Genomic DNA, 18,648 nt, shown 5'->3' with positions numbered 1-18,648 from the left:
CTTGGGCCCTGCACCCGCATGGGAGACCAGGAGGAGGCACCTGGCTCCTGGCTTCGGACCAGTGCAGCGCGCTGGCCGTAGCGGCCATTTGGGGGGTGAACCAATGGAAGGAAGACCTTTCTCTCTGTCTCTCTGTCTCACTGTCTAACTCTGCCTGTCAAAAAAAAAAAAAAAAAAAAAAAAAAAAAGATAAAATACTCAGGAGTAAACTCATCAAATGCACAGAATCCTAATTAAATACAAACATATTTGGTATGTGTGAGATCTGACAGAATATCAAGTAGAATATTTAGAAAAATACGTACAACAACAGACAAGTCAGCTTTTCACAGCAACATTCATTAAGCAACGAAGGCCAATAGCCACTGACAAGGGGACACGTGGTCCTCTCTGCCCAGGAAATCCCGCTACACAGAGGTCCAGAAGAGTCCACTGACCAATCAACAGGAATGATGCGAGATTTCATAAGCTTTAGGATACTGAAATAAACTATAAGGTTAAAATAATTTGGCCGGCGCCGCGGCTCACTAGGCTAATCCTCCGCCTGCAGCACCGGCACCCCGGGTTCTAGTCCCTGCCGGGGCGCCGGATTCTGTCCCGGTTGCCCCTCTTCCAGGCCAGCTCTCTGCTGTGGCCCGGGAGTGAAGTGGAGGATGACCCAGGTGCTTGGGCCCTGCACCCCATGGGAGACCAGGAGAAGCACCTGGCTCCTTCAAAAAATAAAAAATAAAAAAATTTAAAAAAAAAAGGTTAAAATAATTTAGTTTGATACTGAAAAAAAAATCAGCCTGTTTAATTGACTAGCCAGCATTTACTGTAACTATATGCCAGCCAGGCTCTGTTTCTACAATTGGCACCATTTTACAGAGAAGTAAACTGAGTCCAACAGAGGTTTGGCGGCTTGCCTAACGCCACACAATGAGTAAAGAACTCAAAGTACCACGGTTCTGGAGACCTCTCTAGTGCTACACGCTGCCCACCACAACACTGCCCGTAAGCTGGGAACAGCCCAAATGCCCATCAGCGGGGGGCGTGCTTCATCCACAGGGCATAAACGTGGCTGGTTAACAAGGAGGCTGGGACTGCTTCTCAGCCTGATGGCTAAGATCAGGTGCAAAAAGGAAGGTGCTAACAGAGATCTCAACGATGCACTAAGAAAAGTATGCACTTGTATTTTGTAAAAGCATGATTTATACACACACATATTATTTCATAATGCGCAACTTTATTCTCCCTGACGAGAATAAATGATGCTATGGGGATAGCACTGTGCCACAGTGCATTGAGCCACAGCCTCCAATGCTGGGATCCCATCTGGGCGCTGGTTCCAGTCCCGGGAGCCCCACTTCTGATCCAGCTCCCTGAATGTGCCTGGGAAGGCAGTGGAGGATGGCCCAAGTGCTTGGGCCCCTGCACCCACGTGGGGGACCTGGTTGGAGGGCCAGGCTCCTGGCTTCAGCTTGGCTCAGCCCCAGCTGTGTGGCCATCTGAGGAGTGAACCAGCAGACGACAGATCTCCCTGTTTCTGCCTCGCCCTCTCTGTAACTCTGCCTTTCACATAAGTAAATACATCTTTTGAAGCTGAAAGAGTGCTGAGTCGGGGAGTGCCCTGATCTCACTGGAACTTTTGGAAGACGCCTGTGGCTGCTGAGGGAAGAACATCCTGGGGACTGGAGGTGGAGCCAAGGCGCTGAGCTGGGAGAGAGTTGGGGAGACGTGGTCAGATTCAGGATAAAGTTCCAGAACTGGGACTGAGGGACTTGCGTTCGACGGAGGTGTGTAAAGAAGGCAAAGAGAGGTGGCTCCCAGGTTTTTGGCTCAAGTAACTAAATGAAGAGTGATACCATTCAATAAGATGTCAAACATCTGGGGACGAGACGGCTGGTGGTGGCTGGACCAAGAATGAGTTTTGGACATTCTAAATCCAAATTACCAGATGCCCAAACCGGAGATCCAAGCATAGGTGACCACACAGCCACAGAGCTGGAAGAGGTCCCATCTGGGAATCGTGAGAAGGTAACTGACAAAGCCCAGGACTGGATGTGACCATTCGGGGAGTAGCTATGGATGGAGGAGCAAAGCCCCTGGTGGGACCCCGGGCTGGGGTGGCGATGGGAAGAGGAGAGGGCCGAGAGGAGCCGGGGAGGCAGGACTAGGAGAGGCAGGACTGAGGAAGCAAGTGGAGACAGTGTTTCAAGACTGAGCAACACACAGTCCCTCAAACGCTGAGAGAGGCCACTCAGGACCAGAGCAGACGGGGCGGAGGCTGGGCTGTGGCCAGTGGGTGAAGCTGCCACCTATGACACCAGCATCCCATATGCGCACTGGCTCAAGTCCCGGCTGCTCCACTTCCCATCCAGCTCCCTGCTGATGCACCTGGGAAGGCAGTGAAAGATGGCCCAAGTGCCTGGACCCCTGCCCCCACCTGGGAGACCCGGGTGGAGTTCCAGGCCTCTGGCCAGCTGTTATGGCCATTTGGAGAGTGAATCAGAGAATGGAAGGCTTCTCTCTCTCTGTCTCTTCCTCTCTCTCTAACTCTGCCTTTCAAGTAAATATATGAATATTTTCAAGTGTTCATGTTTCATTACGTAAGGTGTTCTTTTTAAAAAACATTATTTTATTGTTTTGTGAAAGACAGAATAACAGAGAGAGCTTCCATCCTTGGCTCACTCCCCAAACGGCCACAATGGCTGGGGCTGGGCCAGGCTGAAGCCAGAAGCTGGGAGCTTCATCCGGGCCTCCCACGTGGGTACAGGGGCCCGAGCACTGGGGCCGTCCTCTGCTGCTTTCCCAGGTGCACTAGCAGGGAGCTGGATAGGAAGTGGAGCAGCGGGATGTGACCCAGAGCCCAATGGGAATGTGGGTGTGGCGGGCGGGGCTTAACCTGCTGTGCCAGACGGGAGCCCCTAATGTGTTCCTTCAGCACTAAACCTTCCCGGTGCAGCCGCACCTATAAACGAGGACACAGGGGCTTCGGTCACAGACAGCACAGGCCGGGGCAGACCCAACCCCGCGCCTCTAGAGCCGGTGGCAGGGAAACACAGGAAGAGGGGCCAGGAACGCAGCAAGCAGTCAGCAGCCGGGGACTACGGCTGCCGGCGTCAACGCGAGCTCTTCTGGGAACTCCCGGTCAGCGAGCAGTCCCAAGGCAGGTTCATGGCAGACGCTTTCTCGGGGACCAAGAACAAACAGGAAGCACAGGCACCAGGCACCACGACTCCAGGTCACAGGACACGGCCTTACGCCACCAGCAGTCAGGAAGAACCCCGAGATGCCACGGGGCTGCGGACAGAGCCCCGCTCCCGGCCAGCCGGCACCTACCTGTGGTCAGCGCTGGGCTTCTGCCTCCCGTTCCCCAGTCTCCTGGTCACGGCGGCAGGTGGGGGCGAGGAGGGCAGGGGCGGGGGAGGGAGGGCGGGCAGAGGGGGCAGGGTTCTTCTCTCCTTCCTGAAGCCGGCCGCTGGGTGCCCGTCCTCGGCCCCCTCTCCGGCATGCCTGAACGTTCTCCGGGGCTTGGGAAGGGGGTTGATGAAGGGCTGCGGGGGCGACCCCTCCGAACCCCTGTACACGTTCTCTGGGCCTTGCCTCTCCTCGGCAGCCTCAGGGGCAGGCTCCCTGCCCCCCAGGTCCCACGGCTGGCCCCTCTGGCTGCCCCCCGAGCCAGCCCTGCCTCTGTGGCTCTCAGAGGCGGGGAGCCCCTCTTCCGCCTTCTCAGGCAGGCAGTGTGGGGAATAGCAGGTCCCTGGCATCTGGGGGTCCAGCCCGGCCGAGCCATCTTTCAGAGCCTGCTCCAGCTTCTCCACCTGCTTCAGCACCGAGAGCTGATCGCTCGGCAGGCGCCTGCCACACCGTGGCTCCTGGCTCCGGCCCCAGCTGGCCTCCGGCTCCCCGTCTGGCTGGCTGAGGTCTGGCCTCCGCGCCGCGTCCTGGCGCTTGGCTGTGACTCCCCCTCCACCCCGCTCGGTCTCCGCGCCCTGGGCTCTCCCGCAGCCGTCTCCGCCTCTCCTCTCCCCTGCGCAGGGCTGCAGGTGTCCCGCTGCCCCGTCTGCTCTCCTGGCAGGTGCGGGAGCAGGCGACTCCTTCTTCCCTTCCCATTCGGATATCTTGTCCTTTATGCTGAGGACCTTGTGCCGGGCCGCGGCTGCAGCAGACGGGCAGGGGCTCTGGACTCCGCTGAGCTGCTTCCTCCCGGGCCTGCCGGCTTCTGTAGCGCTGAGATCCGCAGGTGGGCCACTGACGGTCATACCTGAGCTGAACATGTCCACCCTCGGCTCCAGCACGGGTGGCTCTGGCTCAGTCTTTGCGAGAGGACGGAGGCGCAGAGTGGTGGCCCCTGAGGGTCTCCCGCGGCCTTCACACCGTCCACCTTGACCCTGAACCAGAAAGACAAACAGCAGTCAGGGACTCTTGGTACTGCTCTTGGCTGGCCGCAGAGATGCACCACAGCTCAGATATAAATATTCTACGCTAGCTGCAAACCACAAACACAGAAACCATCTTTTTTTAAATCCATATTTTCTAATATAAAATTTTTACTTATTTATTTGAATGGCAGTATTACAGAGAGCGAGAGGACAGAGACAGAGACAGAGGTCTTCCACCCGCTGGCTCACTCTCCAAATTTCCGAAACAGCTGAGGCTGGGCCAGGCTGAAGCCAGGAGCCAGGAGCTTCTTCCGGGTCTCCCACATCAGTGCAGGGCCCAAGAACTTGGGCCATCCTCTGCTGCTGTCCCAGGTTCATTAGCAGGGAGCTGCATCAGAGTGGAGCAGCTGGGACTCGAACCAGCGCCCCTATGGGTTGCTGGTACTGCAGATATGGTGGCTTAACCTGCTGTGCCAGTGGTGTCCCCAGGAGACCACTGTATGGGGCTGGCACTGTGGCAAAGCGGATAAAACTGCTGTGTGCAATGCCAGCAACTCATATGGGTGACGGTTCAAGTCCAGGCTGCTCCACTTCCAATCCAGCTCCCTGCTAATGGCCTGGGAAGAGCAGTGGAGGATGGCCCGAGTGCTCGGCCCCTGCACCCACGTGGGAGACCCGTATGACGCTCCTGGCTCCTGGCCCTTACAGCCATCTAGGGAGGGGAGTGAAGCAGCAGGTGGAAGATCTTTTGCTTTCTGTCCCTCCCTCTCTCTCCATAACTCTTCTAAATAAAATAAAATAAACACAAACAAAGAAACCACCACCACTGTATCTTTCTTGGGAGGACAGAGTCCCACGGGCTTAGGTGCAAACTCTCACTCCACCAAGGCCGCGGGTGATCCTCTCACCCCAGCTTCTCCCTCTCCGGGGGCAGTGACAGTAAGCATAGCCCGCCCGCAGCAGGTGGTGTGGACGGTGTGCACTATGAATGGTGGCTGCCACCACTCAGCCGTCTCCCCTGCCGTGGGCGGCAGTAAACATAGGGGAAGGCAGGAGGCAGTGCACATTGCTTGGCTCTCATTAGCCGTGGGCAGTTCTTGGCAACTGACGGTTCAGAAACCACACCAGCACCACAAACCACCCAGCGTCTGCTGATTCTGGGCTTGCGAAGCTGTCCCGACTGCAGCGGGCAAAGCCACAGGAGCGGAAGCTCCCCCGGACATGTGCGCTCCGGCAGAGCAAACGCGACAGGAAGCCGGGGCTGTTTTGGTATTCTTGGCCTGTGCTGGCCACTGGGACACCCCGGCACCCAGAAAACGCTGGCTGCGCAGACGGTGAACAAACAGCGCTGCGTGAATGAGGGCGCCTGTAACAAGCAGGCACTTTCCGATCTGTGCAGGGCCTCAAGACGCCCTGACAGCCACCACGCGCTGCCAAGGCTTCGGTTCTCGGCCACACGCCGAGCACTCGGTAGCCCTGCGGCAGGAGAGGGGCTGACGGCTCCTGGATCAGATGGGGTAGGGCATCTTCCTCACTGCGGAAAGTTGCCGCCTAGGTCACACGCCGGGGGACGCAGGAGGGAACTTCAGAAAGTTTATGGGAAAACAGCACTGAAAGATCAATTTCGGTGCAAAAAATTGTGTGTGTGTGTGTGTGTGTGTGTGTGTGTGTGTGTTTTGACAGGCAGAGTGGACAGTGAGAGAGAGAGACAGAGAGAAAGGTCTCCCTTTGCCGTTGGTTCAACCTCCAATGGCTGCCGCGGCCAACGCGCTGCAGCTGGCGCATCACGCTGATCCGAAGGCAGGAGCCAGGTGCTTCTCCTGTCTCCCATGGGGTGCAGGGCCCAAGCACTTGGGCCATCCTCCACTGTACTCCCTGGCCACAGCAGAGAGCTGGCCTGGAAGAGGGGCAACCGGGACAGAATCCGGCGCCCCAACCGGGACTAGAACCTGGTATGCCGGCGCTGCAGGCGGAGGATTAGCCTATTGAGCTGTGGCGCCGGCTGCAAAAAATTTTCAAAATCCATGTGTAGATTTTTCATAGCATGCATTTTCACTTATTGAAGATTACACACACACACACACACACACACACACCTACATATATACATGATCTCAAAAGTTTTCTGACACCCAAGTACACTTGCCTTTTTTTTTGAAAGGCAGACTTACAGAGAGAGAGGGAGAGACAGACAGAGAGAGCTTCTACCCGCTGGTTCACTTCCCAAATGACTGCAACGGCTGGAGTTGGGCCAGGCCAAAACCAGGAACCAGGAGCTTCTTCCAGGCCTCCCACGTGGGTGCAGGGGCCTAAGCACTGGGAGCATCCTCTGCTGCTTTCCCAGGTGCGTTAGCAGGGAGCTGGATAGGAAGTAGAGCAGCCCATACGGGACACTGGTGCTGCAGGCGGCAGCTTAATCTGCTATGCCACAATGCCAACACCTTTTTTTTAAAGAGATGTATTCATTTATTTTGAAAAAGTTACCAAAGAGAGAGGGAGAGACAGAGAGAGAAGGATCTTCCATCCGCTGGTTCACACCCCAAATGGCTGCAATAGCCTGAGCTGGGCCATGCTGAAGCCAGGAGCCAGGAGCTTCTTCCAGGTCTCCCACATGGGTGCAGGGGCCCAAGCACTCAGGCCATCCTCCGCTGCTTTTCCCAGGCCACAGCAGAGAGCTGGATGGGAGGCAGGGCACCTAGGATCTGAACCAGCCCAGATGGGATGCCGGCGTCGTAGGCAGAGGCTGTATCCGTTATACCACAACGCTGGCCCCTACACTTGTCTTTTAACTCCATTTCCCCGTGAACTCTGGGAGCACCCCTATGAGGTACTCTCTCTATACGTGTATGTATGTACATGTATATATGTGCATATGTGTGGTAAGAGCAGATCAGCGTGAAGATGCTCAATGTTATTCTGAAAACAAAGGACCTCACTGAATGAGAATGAGGGTATCTGTGTGCCCAAATGCAGAAATTCTCCCAGCAGCCCGGCATGACAGCACAGCGACACCCGAGGTGCCGAGACCGGCAGCACACACACCTGCGCACCCTCTGTGTGTGCGGATCTGCCCCTACGGGGACTCCAGCTGCGGTTCTCAGTGAGAGTAATTCCCAGATCCATGCATCCTGCCGTGGCCAGCTCTTTCCTCCAAGTCTAAGGGGCTGTTTACACGAAGATTCTCCCTCAACTGGGACATCAGCACATAAATCACGCTGCTGTTCTCGGTTGTACGGCAGAAATTAGAAACTCGAGAAAATGCAAACACATTTTTTTGCCAATAGAGTTTCTTATGTTAAGTATGACTAGCAGCAGAAATCCTTATTTAAATAAACAATTAGGATTCATAACAGCTTACAAAAGAGAAAAACATGCACTTGTCCTGTCACCACTGCGGATGTCAGCGTGGATTCAGACTTTAGTCAGAGTTGGAAGTCTGCTGGTATTTCACCGGGGGTTCAGAAGGCAGAGTGACAGCCCTTCTCTGTCCCGCGGCAACAGGAAGCGAGAGGACCGTAAGGTAGAACGACCGACCTTCCAGGCAGCGCACTTACTGAGGGCAGACGGCCGAACACACACCCGCCGACAGGCCGCGTACCGGCCCGGCGGACAGATGGCCAAACACACAACCGCTGCAGGCGGTGAATGAGCACAGTACGCATGCAGACGGCAGCGTCTTCCCCAAATCCGGGGCTCAGCAGATGTGCCGGCGGCGTTGTAACCACTGTGCTCGCGGTGCAGGGCCCCAAGCACCTGCACCAGCCGCCGGCACCGAGGCCCCACTGGAGACTGCGGAGGCGCAGAGGCTGCCTGCTGGAGGCCACGCTGGGCTCACCACACTCCAGACACGAAAGAGGGTGAAGCTGTTTCACCAGGGACAGCTGCTGCACCCAGGAAGTTCCCACGTTCCAGTTCCCAAGATTCTACTGCCCCAGAAGGGCTCTGGCCTGCGGTCCTTGCAGAATGTACCCACGCCCTGGGGAAAAGGACACAACCCTGTTAATGAGGTGGCAAGCTGACCATGTGGACGGACACGGCTGCAAAGATCCAGGGCTCAGAAATAACCGGGGCGGGCAATCGGGCAGCAGGGAAGACGCCCTGGGGATGCCGCAGCCCCTGCTGGAGTCCTGCAGTCCTGGCTCTGCTTCCGATCCAGCCTCCTGCCAATGCACGCCGTGGGAAGCAGCGCACAAGGGCCACCCACGCAGGAGACTCAGATGGCTCCTGGTTAGCTTGGCCCAGCCTCAGCCATTGTGGGCATCTGGGGAGTGAACCAGCAGATGGAAGATTCTCTCTCTCTGTCTCTGCCTTCCAAATAAATAAAAACAATCAATTTTTTTAAAGTTACTTAAAATGCCTGTGTAGCCTCATAGTTAGAAAAATAAACCCTGGGCTGGGACGCATGCTGGGGGTACGGCCTGACGTGGCCCGGGACCTTCATCTCCACACCGGCACTGCTCGGGTTTGCTCCTGACCCTTCGGTCTCGTGTCCCCGCACGTGGAGGTGACTTACAGGAGGGCCATTAGAATGAGCTGGGAAAGAGCTCCGGGCAGTGAGAGCAGTGGGAAGAACGGGGCCAGCGTGCACAGCCTCTGGGGATGAAGCTCTTACCTGTCAGCCGACGTGCAGCTCAGGTTTTCAGTCTGGCTGTGGCTGCCCTCGGCCGGCCCGCACGCCGTCATCGTGTCAGGTCTCCTGGGGGAACAAGGGAGCACGCACGGTGAGCCGCCACCACACGCGCCCTGGGCGGGGAGCAGAGGGGCCCACGTGCCAGCCTCCGCCCAGGAGTGGGAGTGCAGGAAGGCACCGTCAGCACCCCGACCCAGGAGCAGGCATGCGTACATCGCGGGGAGCGTCCAGACGTGCAGCCCACTCCAGGCTCCTCACAAACATCTCATGGAAGACACACAGCAGCCCCAGCCCACCCACGGCTGCCTGAAACCACGGACAGAACCGCTCCCCGTACTCACCATGTTTTCCTCCTGGGCACACAAATCTTTAAGGTTTAATTTATAAATGAGGCGCGGCGATAATGGACAATAATGAAACAGGACAACTGTAACAGCGCACCGTAATTGAACAAGTAAGAACGTGGTCCCTCTTTGCCAACATACACTACGGTGCCGTCGCTGACCGAGCGCAACTGAAATCCTGGAGAGCAGGCCCGGGGCCAAGGGGAGACTCCTGTAACCTCCGAAAGCAGACCACAAACAAGGCAACCGCCCCTTCCAGGCTCTCTGAACCCCTGCGATGAGCCAGTCATCCCGAGGAACAGGAACCAAACCACACACAGTGCAAACAGCGCCACAGGGCCCCCACCTCCCCCGTGCGCCCTGACGGCGGAGGCCCAAGGCGTCAGGGCGCGGTCTGGGCAACCCTGGGAACCCCAGTCGTTCCTGCTCACCAGCAGCAAGGGCAGAGCGGACGGCTGGAGTCCGACGTGCCCCAGTGTCCAGGGTGGGGGTGACTGACTGGCTGAGCAGTCTCACTGCAAGCCCCGGCAGGACCCCGAGGGAGGAGCAGTGTCTCTCCACACAGGGAGGCGGAGGCCAGGCGGGTACCAGCTCCGGGGCGCGAACACCCAGGGACTGGCTCCTGGCACTGCTGTGCGGTCCTGGGCACTGCGCCTCCCCCACAGAACGTCCAGGGAACCCCTCTCCAACTCAAGATTCCTAACCCCTGTCCCAGGCCCAGTGTCCTGCCCACCCAGAAATCAAAGCGCTGGCCAGGCTGCAAGGAGAGGGGAGCCAGGGAGAAAGAGGCGAGGGAAAGCAGCGTGAGCCTGGGCCACGGCGCGACAAAGAGGAAGGCGAGGGAGCCGTGAACTGAGGCAGCAGGGAGGTGAGAGACAGGCCCGCCACACCGTGTGTGCGGGAGGGCGCGGGGCTCTGCTCCCTACCCACGCAGCACCGGACGCCCAGGGCATAATCCGTGCAGCAACCAAGCCCCACCTTGGTTATTTATTTGAAAGGCAGAGTTGGAGAGAGACCGAGAGAGAGAGAGACAGATGGGGGGAGGGGTATCTGTAACCGCCAAAGCCAGGAGCAACCGGGTCCCCCGCCACGTGGGTGCAGGGTCCAAGCACTGAGGCTGTCCTCCGCTGCTTTCCCAGGCACATTAGCAGGGAGCTGGACTGGAAGCGGAGCGGCTGGGACTCGAGCTGTGCCCACGTGGGACACTGGCACAGCAGGCGGCATTGTAACCCACTACGCCACAGCGCAGACCCTAGCTCCACCACTCTTGAAAGAAGCCAGGCCCTGGGCCTTGATGGCAGGACCCACACGCAGCACGGTGGAGGGACGTCCGGAGAGCAGCCACATCCCAGCCCACCCTCCACGCTCACGCAACTGCTGCCTCCAAACCCAGAGCCTAGACCCAGCCCTGCTCCTCACACACCAGCCCCTCCCCCGCCCAGCTGGCGTCTGCTTCACCGGCATGACCAGCAGGTGTAGGCGGGTGTGTGCCGGACGCTCCGGGGCCTTGAACCCCAGAGCTCGGGGGAGCAGCAGGGCTGAGCTGGGACCACGGTCAGCGGGGAGCCAGGCTCTCCCCAGGGGGAGAGTTTCCCGAAAGTAACACAGCCCGCTGTGTCCGATGCAACGGTGACTTCCAAGGCGGAAGCCACAGTCCCCAGGACAACAGGACACCGCACTGTGAGAAGCAGGCTCCCGCGGGCTTCGGGGGCTGAACAGAGGGGGCGAGCAGCCCCAGCACCCCGGCAACCAGCCCGCTGCACTGGATCGCAGAGCGATGGGACGCGCTGCTCTCTCCTCTGGTGACTGAAAGGCGCCAATCTGGGACGAGTCCATTTGCTGGTGGGAGAACTCTGGGACTTCAACCAGCAGGATCAACTCTAGGGGCCTGGCACTGCAAGATGGCGCTGTTCTGCCAAGAGTGGCCAGCTGGGGACGCTGTTCCATGTCGACCCCTGGCACCTCTCTCGACCACGGCAACAGCCTGTCCAGGGCGCGGTGCGAACGGGGCTCCTCAAGGGCCTCAGGGGCCTTCCCCACGGCCCGAGTTCTTCACCTCTTCCGGGTGATTTGGCCTTGCAACCCAGACACTTTGCCAGGAAGGACAATGGATGATTAGCAGTAACACATCTTCCCTGCTCACCTGCTCGCCATAAAGAACAGACTGTCCCCGTAACCAGATGGCCTTGATCACTGCTAATACATTTAACTCCACTGAAAGTACCACACAAAATCTTCAAGCTGGATGACAAGACAGTGCATACATGTTTGTATCAGTTAAACATTTCATAAGTTCTTTTTTTAAATTTCTTAATTTTCCTTTATTTATTTATTACTTATTTATTTGATAGGCAGAGTTACAAAGAGACAGGGAGTGTCCGATGAAGGAAAGGGGATTATATATATTATATATATATATTATATTACACACACACACACACACACACATATATATATATAGTGGAATAAGAAGTCCATGCCAAGACGGCACTGGCCAGCGAGCATAGTTACTCAGGAAATGGCAGTGGAACCCACCTGGCAAAGGAGCTTGCCTAGCAACAGGCAGTGATTGGTTACAGCATAAACTGCCCCTTGACCGGATTGGCTGCCTTGGCTATATAAGCTGCTGCACTAACTGAAATAAATGAGTCTGTGAGCTGCGAGCCTCCGGCCCACTTTCACCCAACTCCTAGTGTCTGTGTTATGACTCCACGCCTCTTGCCCCCACCATGCTTATCCTCAGAATGAATCCACAGCAACAGAGAGAGAGAGGAGAGAGAGAGAATCTTCCATTCACAAGTTCACAACCCAAGTGGTCACAAAGGTCAGACATGGGCCAACCCACATTTCATCATAAGTTTTTTTTTTTTTTTTTGACAGGCAGAGTGGACAGTGAGAGAGAGAGACAGAGAGAAAGGTCTTCCTTTGCCGTTGGTTCACCCTCCAATGGCCGCCGTGGCTGGCGCACCGTGCTGATCTGAAGCCAGGAGCCAGGTGCTTCTCCTGGACTCCCATGGGGTGCAGGGCCCAAGCACTTGGGCCATCCTCCACAGCCTTCCCGGGCCACAGCAGAGAGCTGGCCTGGAAGAGGGGCAACCGGGACAGAATCCGGCACCCTGACTGGGACTAGAACCCGGGGTGCCAGCACCGCAGGCAGAGGATTAGCCTATTGAGCCATGGCACCAGCCTCATAAGTTCTTAAAACTTACAAACTGAAGAGAAATATTTTTAGGACTCCACTATCTGTAACAGATTCTGTTTATCAGTCAGGTCCATAAGCTGACGGTGTTCTGGCTAAAGTGAACACCCTAAAGGGTTCTCTTGCAGCACTAGCACCGCACTGCCCGGAGATTTTCTCCAGCGAGGCGCTGCCGGCTGCTGTGGGCCAGCTGGTGCTGAGGGAATCTCATGCCTAACTACTACCTTTGGTTTTGAGGCAGGAGTGGGACAGGGGTGGGGACGTGTGTTCCCAACAAACAAGCTGAGCACGGAGGCCCAAAGTACACGGTCCAGTCCCGGGAGTCCACCCCTGCTCTGCCAACCAGCCCAGTGAGGTCAAGTGAGGTCCAATGAGGCCCAGTGAGGCCCAGAGGGGCCCAGTGAGGTCAAGTGAGGTCCAGAGGGGCCCAGCGAGGCCCAGTGAGGCCCTGTGGGGCCCAGAGGGGTCCAGTGAGGCCCAGTGAGGCCCAGAGGGGCCCAGTGAGGCCCTGTGGGGCCCAGAGGGGTCCAGTGAGGCCCAGTGAGGCCCTGTGGGGCCCAGTGAGGCCCAGAGGGGCCCAGTGAAGCCCAGTGAGGCCCTGTGGGGCCCAGAGGGGTCCAGTGAGGCCCAGTGAGGCCCAGTTAGGCCCAGTGGGGCCCAGAGGGGTCCAGTGAGGCCCTGTGGGGCCCAGAGGTGCCCAGTGAGGCCCAGTGAGGCCCAGCGAGGCCCAGTGGGGCCCAGAGGGGTTCAGTGAGGCCCAGTGCGGCCCAGTGGGGCCCAGAGGGGTCCAGTGAGGCCCAGTGCGGCCCAGTGGGGCCCAGAGGGGTCCAGTGAGGCCCAGTGCGGCCCAGTGGGGCCCAGAGGGGTCCAGTGAGGCCCACTGAGGCCCAGTGGGGTCCAGTGAGGCCCAGTTGGGCCCAGTGAGGCCCAGTGGGGCCCAGAGGGGTCCAGTGGGGCCCAGAGAGGCCCAGTGAGGCCCAGTGGGGCCCAGAGGGGTCCAGTGGGGCCCAGAGAGGCCCAGTGAGGCTCAGTGGGGCCTAGAGGGGTCCAGTGAGGCTGGCTCCTGCGGCTTCCTTTCCAGCTGCTTCACAGCCAGAGGTGTGACCAAGTGCAAATGGGCCGCAGTGGCTTCATCTTTCTGATTGGAGTCTTTCAAAGTCAAACCGGTATCTTCAGGTTTGTGAGGCAGGTAGGCCACGTGCCACGAGCTGTCTGGGATGACACCCACTGTGCGCTCCGCGGCCCTGGCTCACATCCTCGCGCTCCCGCAGTCCTGGACAGAAAACACCGGGGGCGGGGGAGGGGGGTGTCGGGACTGAGCACGTCGGACTTTTCTGAACAACGCAGTCAGACCTCTGCTCACACAGCCTTTACGTTGCGTTGGGGATTCGGAGCCAGCCAGAGCAGGACATGCGCAGGTCACATGGTAACGCCGCATTGTTTATTTATTTATTTATTTATTTATTTAAGGTGTATTTGTTTTATTTAAAAGGCAGAGTTACAGAGAGGCTGAGGCAGAAAGAGACAGACAGACAGAAAGATAGACAGAACACAGCACATGCAATCCTGCATGAGAACACGGCACACACAATCCTGCACGAGAACACGGCACACACAGCCTGCACTAGAACACAGCACACACAGCCTACATGAGAACACGGCACACACAGCCTGCACGAGAACACGGCACATGCAATCCTGCACGAGAACATGGCACACACAGCCTGCACGAGAACACGGCACACACAGCCTGCACGAGAACACGGCACACACAGCCTGCACAAGAACACGGCACACGCAATCCTGCACAAGAACATGGCACACGCAGTCCTGTACAAGAACACGGCACACACAGCCTGCACGAGAACATGGCACACACAATCCTGCACGAGAACATGGCACACGCAATCCTGCACGAGAACACGGCACACACAGCCTGCATGAGCACACGGCACACACAGCCTGCACAAGAACACGGCACACGCAATCCTGCACAAGAACATGGCACACGCAATCCTGTACAAGAACACGGCACATGCAATCCTGCACGAGAACACGGCACACACAGCCTGCACGAGAACATGGCACACACAGCCTGCACGAGAACACGGCACACACAGCCTGCACAAGAACACGGCACACACAGCCTGCACGGGAACACGGCACACACAGCCTGCACGGGAAAACGGCACACACAGCCTGCACGAGAACACGGCACACACAGCCTGCACGAGAACATGACACACACAATCCTGCACGAGAACATGGCACACGCAATCCTGCACGAAAACATGGCACACGCAATCCTGCATGAAACACGGCACACGCAATCCTGCACGAGAACACGGCACACACAGCCTGCATGAGCACACGGCACACACAGCCTGCACAAGAACACGGCACACGCAATCCTGCACAAGAACATGGCACACGCAATCCTGTACAAGAACACGGCACACACAGCCTGCACGAGAACACGGCACATGCAATCCTGCACGAGAACATGGCACACACAGCCTGCACGAGAACACGGCACACACAGCCTGCACAAGAACACGGCACACACAGCCTGCACGGGAACACGGCACACACAGCCTGCACGGGAAAACGGCACACACAGCCTGCACGAGAACACGGCACATGCATCCTGAACGAGAACACGGCACACACAGGCTGCACGAGAACACGGCACACACAATCCTGCACGAGAACACGGCACACACAGCCTGCACGAGAACACGGCACACACAGGCTGCACGAGAACACGGCACACACAATCCTGCACGAGAACACGGCACACGCAATCCTGCACGAGAACACGGCACACACAGCCTGCACGAGAACACGGCACATGCAATCCTGCACGAGAACACGGCACACACAATCCTGCACGAGAACACGGCACACGCAATCCTGCACGAGAACACGGCACACACAGCCTGCACGAGAACACGGCACATGCAATCCTGCACGAGAACACGGCACACACAATCCTGCACGAGAACACGGCACACACAGCCTGCACGAGAACACGGCACACGCAATCCTGCACAAGAACACGGCACACACAGCCTGCATGAGAACACGGCACACACAGCCTGCACGGGAACATGGCACACACAGCCTGCACGGGAACACGGCACACACAGCCTGCACGAGAACACGGCACATGCATCCTGAACGAGAACACGGCACACACAGGCTGCACGAGAACACGGCACACACAATCCTGCACGAGAACACGGCACACACAGCCTGCACGAGAACACGGCACACGCAATCCTGCATGAGAACATGGCACACACAGCCTGCACGAGAACACGGCACACACAGCCTGCACGAGAACACGGCACACGCAATCCTGCACGAGAACACGGCACACACAGCCTGCACGAGAACATGACACACACAATCCTGCACGAGAACATGGCACACGCAATCCTGCACGAAAACATGGCACACGCAATCCTGCACGAAACACGGCACACGCAATCCTGCACGAGAACACGGCACGTGCAATCCTGCACGAGAACACGGCACACACAGCCTGCACGAGAACACGGCACACACAATCCTGCATGAGAACACGGCACACGCAATCCTGCACGAGGACACGGCACACACAAGCCACCAGCAGCATCAAGTCCGCAGGGCCGCATGCCGGCAAAGATGGGGGCAGTGCCAAGGGCATGGCTCCTCTACTAAGGACCAATCACTTCCTGTTTCTAGAAGTTTCGCTGCTGAGCCCAGGGGACTCCCCCATCACATACGACTGCTGAAGTACCGTGTGTGGGACGAACACACACAGGCCACTTTGCTGACACTTCACGTGTTAGATGACCGGATAACCAAGTACAGCCACTCAGTCCCCAGCAGGAATGAAGTCCAGACACACTGCCACATCCTGCTAACCGAAGACGCCAGTGGCAACAGAACCATTCACATGAGACGTCTGACAGAGGCCCAGCCAGAGACAAGGTCGCGGCCGCCAGGGCCCGGTGCAGGGGCCTGGGGGAGGGGGCGATGAAAGTGTTCTGGGGTTGCACCAGGAGGGAATACACTGAAAACCACTGAACCGGCCTGAACCAGTCTTGGGCCAGTGCTGTAGCACAGTGGGCTAGGCCGCTGCTTGCAACACAGTCTCACACAGCGTGACGGACGTAGCTGTCCCCGCACTGGGACAGAAACACGTCTTTCGCTTTGTGACATCTGCAAATCATGTTTTCCCCTCGCTTGCTGGTGGCGTGGAAATCCTCTCACAGGCGCCCTTCGGGTTCAGCATTCTGTGCAGGATGGAGCAGGGACAGAGCAGCTCGGGGGCCGCCCTGGACAGCACACGGGGCTGCGTGTGCAGGGCCAGGGCTCCGTCAGGTTCACCTCTGTGACAGGCGGAGCTGCGAAAGTCACGCGGTATGCTGACAGTGGCAGACGGGATTCGGATAAACATGCTTTTAAAAATAAAGAGATTCACTTCCTGTGTGTGTGTGTGTGAGTGTGTGCCACAGGTCACTGAACTGGGAGGAGTCGGGGCCACATGTGCTCAGCTCCCTAATGCGTAGCCTGCTCTTCCAGGGCAAGCGTCTGACTCTGCAGCGGAGACACCTGCGTCCCACATCAGAGTGCAAAGCACAGGTTCAGTTCCCAGCTCCGGCTCCCGACTCCAGCTTCCTGCTGTTCAAACCCCAGAGGGAACGAAGATGGCTCAAGTAACGGAGTAGGAGACCGGGACCGAAATGAAAACCAACTCAAATGTGGGGACGGGGGCTGGCGCAGCGGCGCGGTGGGCGGAGCCTCCACCTGCAGCACCAGCAGCCCGTACGTATGGGCACCAGTTCAAGTCCCAGCTGCTTCTCTTCTGATCCAGCTCTCTGCTACAACCTAGGAAAGCAGAAGACGGCCCAAGCGCTTGGGCCTCTGCACCCATGTGGGAGACCCAGAAGAAGCTCCTGGCTCTGGCCGTTGCAGCCATTTGGCGAATGAACCAGAGAGGAAGACCTCTCTCTCTGTCTCTCCCTCTGCCTATAACTCAACCTCTCAAATAAATAAACAAAGGTGGGGACAGCACTGTGACACGGCAGAGGAAGCCACCATCCGGAACACCGTCATCAGAGCACTGGTTCGAGTCCCGGCTGCTCCGCTTCTGATCCAACTCCCTGCTAATGTGCCTGAGAAGACAGTGAGAGACGCCCCAAGCTCCTGGGACCCTGCCACCCACATGGGGGGCCCGAATGTACTTCCAGGCTCCTGGCTTCAGCTTGGCCCAGCCATCTGGGGAGTGAACCAGAGGATGGAAGATCTCTCTTTCTCTCTCACTCTCTCTGTCACTCTGCCTTTCAAATAAATTTATATTTGATTTATTTTTTATTTACCTGAAAGGCAGAGTGACAGAGAGAGGAGGAGGAGGAAGAGGAAGGGTAAGAGAGAGAAAAAGAGAGGGAGAGATCTTCCATCCTCTGGTTCATTCCCCAAATGGTTGCCACGGCTGGGACTGCAGCAGGCTGAAGCCAGGAGCCTGGAGCTTCTTCCAGGTCTCCCACGCGGGTGCAGGGCCCAGGACTCGGGCATCCTCCACTGCTTTCCCAGGCACATCTGCAGGGAGCTGGATGGGAAGCGGAGCAGACAAGTTTCAAACTGGCGTCCACAGATGATGCCGACATTGCTGATGGAGGCTCTACCTGCTACACTACTGTGGGGAGCAACTGGGAGCAACTCGGACTGGACTAAGTTACTGGAATTAAGACTTATTCTATGCATCTGCTCTCCCACAATATGGCGCTGGGAGAGGAGGAAACAGCTTCTACGCAGCTGCCTCTTGCCAACTTGAGTGATGACCTCCAGGAGCTGATCCTGCTCCTGATTGGAGGAGAGCAGCATACTCGGCGTGTGGGCAGCCGAGTTGGGATTGGTGGAAGAGGACTATAAAGGAGGAGAGAGACAACATGCACGAGGAACATCTAAGGGGAACATCTATCTGAAGGAACACCTGTGCAGCCCCCGAGAGAGCCGGCCGGCGGTGTGCCGCTCCCCCGCGGAAGTGGGGAATGTGGCAGGGGGAACCGCCCTTCCACGAAGGTGGAAGGGACGGTAGCCAACCCGGGAAGAACCAGCAGC

At 57.6% G+C, this 18,648-nt stretch overlaps 1 protein-coding gene across 4 annotated transcripts in view; it reads right to left on the bottom strand.

Annotated features, from left to right (window-relative positions):
• DENND2A (DENN domain containing 2A) overlaps positions 1–18,648 on the bottom strand; it is a 106,535-nt gene that overhangs the window by 71,788 nt on the left and 16,099 nt on the right. For all 4 annotated transcript variants that reach the window (XM_070071408.1, XM_070071406.1, XM_070071409.1 and 1 more), the window contains exons 2-3: positions 8,977–9,060; positions 3,322–4,373 (exon numbers count right to left, since the gene is read on the bottom strand). In XM_070071408.1, coding sequence (XP_069927509.1) covers positions 3,322–4,259 — 938 coding nt within the window. In that variant the 5' untranslated portion in view covers positions 4,260–4,373; positions 8,977–9,060. The remainder of the gene's footprint in view (positions 1–3,321; positions 4,374–8,976; positions 9,061–18,648) is intronic.

This window comes from Oryctolagus cuniculus, chromosome 3 (genome assembly GCF_964237555.1).
Source record: "Oryctolagus cuniculus chromosome 3, mOryCun1.1, whole genome shotgun sequence".
Lineage (NCBI taxonomy): Eukaryota > Metazoa > Chordata > Mammalia > Lagomorpha > Leporidae > Oryctolagus > Oryctolagus cuniculus.
This window is presented reverse-complemented; position numbering and strand designations above follow the sequence as displayed.